This window comes from Grammomys surdaster, unplaced genomic scaffold (assembly GCF_004785775.1).
Source record: "Grammomys surdaster isolate TR1022 unplaced genomic scaffold, NIH_TR_1.0 125753, whole genome shotgun sequence".
In the NCBI taxonomy this organism is placed as follows: domain Eukaryota; kingdom Metazoa; phylum Chordata; class Mammalia; order Rodentia; family Muridae; genus Grammomys; species Grammomys surdaster.
The window spans coordinates 1-11,216 of record NW_021620585.1 but is presented as its reverse complement, the minus strand read 5'-3'; the positions used below and the strand labels follow the sequence as shown (position 1 = coordinate 11,216).

General features: G+C 38.0%; 1 protein-coding gene across 1 annotated transcript; it reads right to left on the bottom strand.

Moving 5' to 3' along the window:
* Positions 1-1,937: 1,937 nt before the first annotated feature.
* Positions 1,938-11,213, bottom strand: LOC114639837 (cytochrome P450 3A11-like; the record flags this gene model as incomplete). The annotated part of the gene is made up of 6 exons (XM_028788603.1): positions 1,938-2,131; positions 3,737-3,899; positions 5,523-5,749; positions 7,418-7,578; positions 10,187-10,256; positions 11,151-11,213. Coding segments are annotated over 6 exons (780 nt in total), but the record flags the coding sequence as incomplete, so codon positions are not given.
* Positions 11,214-11,216: the final 3 nt, after the last annotated feature.

Sequence of the window (11,216 nt, the reverse complement as noted above, 5' to 3'; positions counted from 1 at the left end):
CAGAGACTGGATAATAAATGCTAAAGCCAGTTACCTTATTTCTAACCAATGTTTCTTATTTTCCTACCCCTCCCTGCTCCTTTAAAAGAAATCTTCATTGCTCCTATTCATCAGGAAGAAATTGTGGAGAGTCATCATCCTGATCCTTTGGGTTAGGGTGTGCAGTTATTGTTACTTTATAAATTATAGATAGTCATTTTAAGGGACAATTTTTGAATGGTCATAATTTTGAACAGGAAGTAAATATATGGGATGGATTACTGAATTTATTCCTAAGCAAAGCATCATATAGCCATAAACTTATATTGGTACAACTCTTTATAACTGATGCAAATTGAAGTTATCATTTCTTACGTTGGTACAGAATTTATATATGGATAAAGATTTAAGGTTTTCATTGGTGTAAATCTTTGTATATTGATATAAAATCTGAATTAATATTGTTACTCTAAGAAAGGCATTGTGTCTATGCAACTTGTGAAAACAAAAGGCTTTGACCCACACAGTCCTTCCAGCTACTATTACAAATTGTTTAAGATGATTAAATAAGGCAAGTTGAGGATCAGAGAGTAAACTCATAACTATATTAGATTCTAATTTAATTATAATAAAGTGTTTTCAATATTATTCAAGTAGAAATAGCTAAGAATAGTCAAGGATTAACAGTTCTTATACACTTTATATAGATAGATAGTCTTCAAAAACAACAGAAATCCACAGGATATGACAGATTATTAAATTTATATATTAAATATTTAGATCATTGTTAAAGATCATTTGACTATAAGTCATGTCTGCTCCTCACAGTATCACATCACAGTTTAAAGAAGATATTGAGCATTGTTTACTCCAGGCAGAGTTTCTTATTGTGCCAAGGTAGCCACTAGGCAAGAATTACCCTAATTCATCTGAAGGTAAAGAATACTTTCCAGAAAAGGATGAAAGGGCTGGATAGTCAGCACCTTAGCTCTTCCAAGATAGAGTAAGCTAGTCTTTTATAGCTTCTGCTTCACTGAAAGTCCATTAGATGATACTGGCCAGAAGGCTGAAGACAGATGATTCAATGTTTTGCGGTATAGGGGACTGTCCAAGTAGTCATCTGTGTCTATAATTTAGTTAAGTTTTGAAAGCTATGTTTTTGTGCTTCCTATATATTCAGGTTAAATTTAATTCATTCTCTGATTTCTGATGGGGTTGAAGACTAGGTATAGTCTCATATTCAAACTTAAATTGTTTAACATTAGGAAAGATGATGTAGTTTTGAAAGGATGGTTTTCAGATGATGCTGCAAGGAAAATCAGAACAGAATTCACTTATAGAATTGTAATATCTTTAATGTAAGATAGATGTTAGAACAATGTACCCACATTGACAAGCTTGATAGACTGGATGTTATTACTGTATATCATACCTCATAGTTTACATAACTGTTATAGTTATGTTCTGTGTATATCTGAAAGAAAAGGCCTTTAGTGAACAAAATAGGGAGAATGTAGCAGCTTGTGTTCTTATGCTAATAATATTACCTCAAAACCTGTTTGCAGAGTCCCACATATAGGTTAAAGGAAACCTGCCCCCAGTTGGCTTTCATTGGCAAATAAAGTTGTCAACAGCCAATGGTTGGGAAAGGAGACAGGGACAAGACTTTTAGTGTAGAATATTGCAACTAAAACATCTGATACCAATTCTACAATTAGAGATGTCACAATAGTTCACCTTTTTTTCAAAAAATTATTGATCAAATTACAGATACATGGTTATCATCAAAAGAAATTAACAGAGACATTCAAATGTGGATGGAGATGGTCCCACAAGAAGTGAAGGTGAATTTTCTGTTCTGTCACTGACTTGTCATCTCCTTTATATTAGATTGTAATTTGGGTAGACATGGAGAAAGATCAATGGATGCAATGAATCTGTAACCACAAGTCAAGGCAGTCAATTAAGAACCATTTTATCTTGAATTCATTTATGAGATAAATTAAAGGGTTCAATGTACTTTCTGAAGAATCCAATAGAACTCCTTGAGGGAACGTCATGCTCCAGTTATGACTGCATCTCTTGGCACAACCTTTAGAACAATGGGTTTTGCTGGTTGAAGAAGTCCTTCTCTGCTTAATTTCACAGGTATCTGCAGCAGGGGAAGAAAAATGTTGAAAAGCAATGAGTAAACCAACAAGATCCCCAGAAGAAAAGTTTAATAAAAAGTATTTAGGATAATAATGCTTTGCAGAACCAAAAAGCTGCATTTAATATCATATAATGTGACATTAATTCTCCATTATTCTAAAAGCTGTGTCAATTAGATGTTGAGAGCTTGCATCTAAATGTACATTATGTAAAATGGTGATTGAGAATCTATTGTAGTCAAGGCCTGAGACAAACTCATGCTGGTTTATACTATTTATGTTCTGTGCAGATTTAGAGTAAAACAGAAAGTTTAACATTTTTAACCTTATTCTTAGTGTTTATGTTATATTATTTTTTAAGTCATGAAAAGTTATGTTTGGTTTTACAAGATAATCATGAAAGTTTACATTTTAACTCTATTAATTTCCAGATCATATCTCACTACTACACCTCAGCATATTCAGAGCAAGTCTTCTCTGTAGGACAAATATTTTGCTTGCTTTTTTAGAATCTATTCTTGGCTTCCAAGGATTGGATGAATGGGAATCTCTAATTCTACAAGATTCTTTGAAAATGATTTAGCCTGATGCCTTTCAATGATGAGTGGGGAAAGCATCCAATGGAAAAAATCTTCTACTCAAGTGAAAAGGAAGGGGAACAAAGTTATGGAGACAAAGAAGTGTCCATTTTAAAATGACTGGAGCTAGAAAGAGCATCTGCCTCATGCCAGGTAGGCCATTAGGTCTCAAAACTAGAACCTTGCTTTACCTGTCTAAATCCTTGTACATAATTTAAATGCTTTAGTGAAAAGGAATACTTTAACTAAAGGTATGTGTAGATAAAGTTATACAACTGCCTTAAGAAACAGATGAAAACTAAACACATCTTTCTCTGTCTCAGAGATGAGCTTCTAAAGCCACACTCTGAGTGAGTTGTATTAGGATTTCAAAAAAGACCAGACATCTTGAGTTTCTGGCTTCTCCTTGAGAAACATAGACCATGTTGGCTTCAAATTCGCTAAGTAGATAAGAATTATTTATGATACTCAATCCTCTAATTCCTGAGTGTAGTAAGTATAAGTATGTACCATCACAGCATATTTATGTAGTTCTGGGGATTATAACTAGAGATTTGTGCAAAACAGGTAAACATTTTGCCATCTGAGAGACATCCCAGACCCATGTATGAGTTTTAAAGTTACTCTGTAATTCTAATGTACATCACTGGTTAAAAAGACTGTGAGAAGAGGGCTTCTGTGATCTCTGGGAGAAGAGGTCAACACACAACAAACACTGAAGACATGACCATGGCACGTCTGGATGGCACATGACATACCCAATCTCAAATGGACATGACTAGAATTTCAAACAGAATGCATGGAAACCTGTCACACTGGCCTACACTGACTTCTCATAATATTAAGTTCTATTTTATACAGATATAGAACAAAAGGCCCATTAGTTAATACCTAGATACACATAGCTCATTTGGTCAGAGAACAAATTATTAAAACTCAAATATACATAATGATTTTTATACATAGAACCTTCACTTGGAAAAATGCCTCCCATAAAACACTATTTACAGAGATATTTTTCTCCATCACCTGTGTTTCTTTACACGGCTGGAAGGAGAAGTTCTGCAGAATTTTAGTGAGAGCAAGTTTCATATTCATGAGAGCAAACCTCATGCCAATGCAGTTTCTGGGTCCGTTTCCAAAGGGCAGGTATATATATGGATCAATGCTGCCCTTGTTCTCCTTGCTGAACCTGGAGACATAATAGTAGATAGCATGTTAACAAATAATGAAAGCATGAGAACTACACATGTGAAGTTGCCTTTTGACATCTAACCAGTACACACAGGTAGTTTGGAAAAAGTTCAATGAACTTCTGCTTACAAGTATTTGGGTCTGAGAAGTTTACATTAAGGTCCTTTTCATTGCACTTCCCTTATAAGAGTCTCTATATGATAGAGATATGATAAATCCTGTTCTTTTAAAAAAATACTTCCTTCAACTGGAGAGATGGCTCAGAGGTTAAGAGGACTGCCTTCCCAATGTCCTGAGTTCAATTCCCAGCAACCACATGGTTGTAATGGGAACTGATGCCCTCTTCTGGTGTGTCTAAAAACAGCTAGTGTGTGTGTTTGTGTGTGTGTGTGTGTGTGTGTGTGTGTATAATCTTTTTAAAAATACATCCTTGCATAGGAACACACTAGTGTAATAGTGATGTTATGCAGTAGGGGGAACCAATCATTTTCTGATTGGATTGGAGGTTCAAATCACAGTGGAAAGTATTGCCTGGTACTCTAAATCTGGTCAAAATCTCATGGCTACAGACATTATAGGCACTAGATGACAGTGTACTGCTGTTGTTTTGCTAAGTGAACATGGAATCAAAATGTCTTCTAAATATTTATCTCTACACACAAATTTTAGTATTGATCTCACCCTTGCACAGAAAAGTTTCAGTTTGCAATGGGAGACATTTGACACAGGAGCTCGTGACTGATCATAGTGTGTTGAAAATAATCACTGTTGAAGTTCTCAGCCCATCCAAAGCTCAGGAAACATCACAGAAGAAAGGACAGAAAGAATGTAAGAGCCAGTGAATGAAATGGGTGCTGTCAGTACTAACTTCTGGGCATGACATGGCCACTGCACTCACGAACTCATAGCGTCTGTGGACACCTACACAAGACCAAACACATCATCATTCCATCATGGATGGGGAAGGTGCCCATGAGATGCCACCTCCTTAAGGAGATGTTTTGGAGAAGAGAGATGTTTCTCTTCAATAATGCAGCCACTGGACAGTGGACATTTACCAGTATTTAACTCCTGCATTTAGGCTTCTGCAAGCAACTCTAAGTAAACTCACAAGTCACGAAAAAGAAAAATCCAGAAACAAATAAAAACATGAAGAAGACTGGTTGAAGATAAACAGGGATTCCACATAAGTGGAAGGGAAAAGAGACATGGCAATGTGAGGTCAAAATGACCAGAATTCATTATCCATTCCTGTGACTGTCAAAAAAAATAAAAGGAACAAGAAAGGAACTACATCTTGAAACACTAAAAATCCATTCAGGATAATGTTCTGTCTATCTCTAAGAAGCACATTTCATTTGAAATGCATTAAAACTGGGTTCCAACCCCACACTTAAGTGAGGCAACAACTACTTGAGGAAGAAGGAAGAAAACACTCTATATTTAAATGCTCATACCTTGTTCTCATTTGACTTCCCCTCTCCTCTCTTTTCTTCCCTTACTCTGCCATTCACCTCACAGAATAGAAATGGATGCAAACCATACTTAGATCATCTTTCTATAACAGACATCAAAGCATATACAAGCCTGCAGAGTGCAGAGTGGGTTCCTGTTCTGGTACCTTTCAGGGCAGAATTCCTCAGGCTCTGGCCAGTGCTGTGGGTCATGGTGAAGAGCAAAAGAAGGAATCATCACTATTGACCCTTTGGGCATAAACACACCATCAATTTCAACATCCTTTTTACAGACTCTCTCAAGTCTATTACCAATTGGGTATAGTCTGAGGGTTTCACTCAGGACCATATCCAGGTACTCCATTTCCATCACTATATCATAGTTGGCTGGTGCCTAAGAAGAAAGAAAAAGATTTGTGCTGAGATTTTAGATTGATATTCAATTGTATCTAGTATTGAATTCTCAGTAGGCCCAAAGTCAAGCTCAGCAGCTCAAAGGACCTTAGTTAGTATTTACAATACATTTTAAACGGGTTTTTTAGCTGTTTTATTTCATATATGTAGATATTGTGCTTATGTATGTTTGAGTACACCATATGAGTACAGTGCCAACAAAATCCAAAAAAGGCCATCAGATTTCCTGTAACTAGATTCAGAGCAGTTGAGAGCTGCCATTATCATGCTGGGACTCAAATATGGATGGACCCTACAGAAGAGTAGGCAGTGTTCTTAACAATTGTGCCATCTCTCAAGCTCCTTATAAAGCAGAATAACTATCACTTAGTGCCTGAAAAATGCTCAATTAAAGAAGGGTCTACTATGAAGCCTGAGGATAAGAGCTCAGATACAAATCATTATAAAGCCTGACATAGTGGCACCCATCTATAATCCCAGCAGTAGGTAGACATAGACAGGACTTTTGTGGTGCTCATTGGCTAGACAACCTAACCCAATTGATAAGCTCCAGGTTTGGTAAGAGAGCCTGTATCACAAAACATGGAGTTGAGTGATTTAGAAATATACATTATGTAGATCTGTGGCCTATACACCCACACATATATGTGTGCACAAATTTACATATATACATACATACACACATATATACACACACATACATGTGTGCACAAATTTACATATATACATACATACATACACACACACACACTGAGAGAGAGGGCGGTAGTTTGGCTCATGATTTAGACACAAAGTCTCACATCTTGGCTTCTTCTCCTATAACTATGAATAGATAGGAGGAATTATGGCACAGAGCTGAGTTAGCACAATCAAGGCCAAGGAAAGCCTATCTTAATGCACAGCTGGGACACAGCAGAGCCAGTAGTATCATTGAACCATGAAGAGAGCTGTATGTAAAGCGCATATCTTTAACATCACACAGGTTGTGTACATGTTGCTTGCTTGGTACTCTTGTGGTCCGAGATAATAGACACACCAAGCCTCACACTTCATCACAACAACCTTCTGTTGCCATGAGAGGAGTTATTGTAAATTTTTTCTTCTGTGGCACTTTTATAATTTCAAAATGGTCCTGGGAATAACTGATGCTTGTATTCTTGTTACAAATTATCAAGGGCTGCTCAAATGGCTCAGTGAGCAAAGCACCTACCACTAAGCCTACTGACATGATTTGGACCCTTAAAACACATGTAGTTGAAAGAGAGAAGAACTTCCTTCAGGTTGCCCTTTGACCTACACACATAGCACACATGCCCACGTACATATATACTCATATACATACATAAGTACATATATGTGTATGTACATACATACATACATACATACATACACACAAAAATGTAAAAATAATCACCAGAATTAGAAAGATGGTTCAGTGGTGTGAATACACAAAAATATATACACACCACATATACAACATACATACACTAACTTTTACTCACTTTCTCTGTCTCTCTCTTGCTCTCTTGCTCTCTCTCTCTCTCACTCACACACATACACATACACACACATATACACACACAATATTGCAGGTAACAAGGTGTCTTTGTTGAGGCTTCTCCTTTTCCTTCCTATACCATCCACTCACCTTATTGGGCAGAGCCCTGTCGATCTCCTCCTGCAGTTTCTTCTGGATATCAGGGTGAGTGGCCAGGGAATGCAGGACGAAGGAAAGCGTGATGCTGGTGGTTTCATAGCCAGCAAAAATAAAGATTACTGACTGGGCTGTGATCTCCGTGTCAGACAGGGCTGGAAGTAAAAAAAAAAAAAAATCTCAGATAAGCCATGTCAGGATAGACCATCACAGAGGGCATGAGGAGAAAATAAATGAGCCTCCATGTTCCTAGAGAGACTATGGAAGTGCCATTCAGTCACACTAAGACTATCGTCACCGTGACAACTTCGTGACACGTGCAAAAAGGGAGAACGTTTCAGGCAGGTTGTCCCTATGTTAATGCTGTTTCTTATCATCCCCAGTGGGCAGTTTCAAGACATGGACTTTCTTTTTTTGTAAATTTTATTTTTATTTATCAGTATTTCTGTATGTGTGGGGGTGCCATGTGTTTGAGGAGGGTGCCCATGGAGCTGAGAAGAGAGCATCTAATCCCTTAGAGAAGGAGTTACAGAAGGTCCCCGATATAGATTAAAGTGGGTTTTTAAATTTTATTTATTTATGTGTGCTTGTCTAACTTCCTGTAGAAGCCAGAAAATGTCATTAAAGCCCATAGAGCTAACGTTACAGTTAGCTGTACATCTACCATGAATGATGTGATTATGTTAAATTATGGTAAATTCTTTCTCCGAATTCCTGTAAGTCCTTGCTACTAAACTGAAACTGGACAATAAGTCCACAATCAATGTCGATTTTTAAAAATAATATTTATTGTAGCAATCAAAAATGAAAGACAAGGCCTGAGGATATGCACTTCAGGAGATGGGCTGCTTCCATGGTATTTAGGAAGCCCTGGGTTCAGTCCCCAGCACTCTATACACCAGGGTTAGGTTTGTGTTCCAGATTACACTGGAAGATTGACTGGAGAGAAGAAAGCCAGTCATGGAGAATTCTGCTTCTCAGTAGCAGGGAGAATCAGCCCCTCAAGAACTGGACACTGACAGCTTCCCAGAAGCTCTTTTTATTGTTACACAAAAGGCAAGTTTAGCAAGTCAATTTCCACAAACCCAAAATGTCTTATCTGATAGAGGGCTAGTCTTGAAAGACCCATCACCTAAGCAGTTCTCAGCCATAGGAGACTGCCATGTTTGCCAGGCTTGCCTTCACACTAAGTTAAGCACAGGCTCTGAGAATGTTTCCAAAGAACACCATAAAATCTCACATAACAATCACTGACAAAGGACTACTTGAAAGCTGAAATGACACCACTCCACATTTGTGCCAGATAAAATAGTTCTGCTAAAGCAATGCTGCATGGTAGCACATGTCTTTAGTCTCAGGAATTAAAGGTCATTCACAAGCACATTGTGAATATGGGTCAGGATGGGCGATATGGACCATGTGACAAACGGAGGAGTGAGTATAGAAGAACTTGAAGTTATCTGATCACATGAAAGGGTTTCAAGTCGGCAAACAGGAAAAGTCTTGAAACACAAAGTATTCGATCACTTTTTAAAGTAAACATGGTGACCCAGAATTATACTGCTACATGATAATAGAATAGGTCAGAATGGAAGACTCTCTTTCCATTAGCTACTGATGCACATGTGTAGAACAAAGTCTGGAACTGGAATGGCATCAGTTTGCAGACATGATAGTAACAATGATTTTAAATTAAAATTAAAATTAAAAGAATATACACAGGTGGGGCAGCACAACGCTGTAACCACAACTCTGTTGATCTTTGGGACCTCCTGGCTTCCAGTCTAACCTCAAGTTTAACAAATAAAAAAAAAACAGTTGACAGTGGTAGTACACACCTTTAATCCCAGCACTTGGGGGGCAGAGGCTGGGGATTTATGAGTTCAACGCCAGCTTATTCTACAGAGTGATTTCAGGACAGCTAGGGCTATACAGAGAAACCCTGTCTCGAAAAACCCAAATAAATGAATAAATAAACAAATAAATAAATAAATAAATCCCTGTCTCCAAGGAAACAAGGCAGAAAGGGATTGAACAAGATACTGTGCGTTTTCATCTGTTAACTGTTCACACATTTAGGGGTATGCACATGTGTACATACTTCTGCACATGCTTGTACTACAAAAAGAAGATTAAAAATCTGTCAGCTATTTTTATGGGTTTTTGAGATACAGTTTCTCTGTGTAGCCCTGTCTGTCCAGGAATTTATGATTTAGACCAGGCTGGCCTTGAACTAACAGAGATACACCTGCTCCTGCCTCTCTGCCCAGACCTGAATGATTTTTTAAATGCAAAGCAAGAATGAAGAGGACCACTGCATTTGTACAAAGGGGCTTTCCCCAGAAGCTATTTAGATATTACACAAAGAAAAAGTAAATCTTTGCCATGGATTAAGCTAGAGAGCACATGTACAACAGGGGATCCCATAGAAGTTCAGCACCATTTAGGTACATCCCCCATGACAGTATGTTTAGACACCGATGTCTAGGCAGGCTGCATGCTGGGAAAGACACAAACAGCACCTATGCTCACCCAGGTAACAAACAGACAACTGGAGATGTTCATCATGGCCACCCTTCATTTTAGGAGCCAACTTTTGCCATGAGCATCCAGAAAATTCCATGTTGATAATAGCCACATCTGTCTTTCAGGAACTCAACAGAGGTTGCCCTCTACCTAGTAAAGCCTCCTTACATATTTTCTGAGTGAACCACTCACTCCCCAAGAGCATCCATGTCCATTGATCAGGAAGGGCTTGCTTACCTTGATGAGACTCTTTGTCTTTGGAATTATTATGAGCATTCATCATCAGATGAAGAAAGTCCACTCGGTGCTGGAAGCAGAAAGAAAAGTTGCAAAAATGGAAACTCAATGTTAAGGTCAGAAATCACAGGTCGATCAGGAGTGCAGAAGCTTTATTCTCTCATTTCTGAGAACATGGTTCCCTTAAATTCACAACTGTGGCTAGGATTGCTTGAGTTCTCAAGGAACAAAAGCAGGAGTGGATAAACCAGGAACCCTCCAGCTTCCACATCAACCTCTTTTACACTCAATTACATAGAGAGAATTTTAAACAATCACTTTTATTCTTTGAAAATGTTGTTGAAGGAGAGGAAAATAATAATCCCCTTTTTAATCATTTTTATTTCTTATTAGAGAATTTCATACATGCACACAGTCAGACATGGTCATCTCCACCCCACTGTTTCCTCCATCCAATTCCTTCTATATCATGTGTAACATTTCTTCCTCCACAGTCCATGCCCTCTCCTTAATTACCCACTGAGTCCAACTAGTCCTAATTACACATGCATGGCTGTGGGGCCATCAAATGCTTCATGGGAAACCTACCTGTGTCCACACCCTCCCTCCACAGCTATCAACTGCCACTGTTCCTCAGCAAAGGGCTGAGTTTGGAGAGATCCTTTCCCATGTATGCTGGAGTTTTGACAGTCTTGATCTTGTTCAGGCCTTGTGCTAGGTCAATTTTTTTCTTTATTTCAATCCTTATGAGCAGTATACTAGTTTTCATTCCTATTGCTAACGGTTAATTCCTCCCTTATAATCAATCAACTTTCTTAAAATCCAACTTTTCCTCCCCAGAAAATATAAATATTCTTTCTCTCTAAATCTAGCCTTCTCTGTCTAATGTTAGCACACAGTTCACATGTACACAGACCAACATGTTATCACACTGTGAACCTCTCATGAAACCACCATGTTTTACCTTCTGCTTAGAATCCATGCGGTTTTCCTTCATTCTGTCCACAAATTTTTTGAAAAATGCTATTGA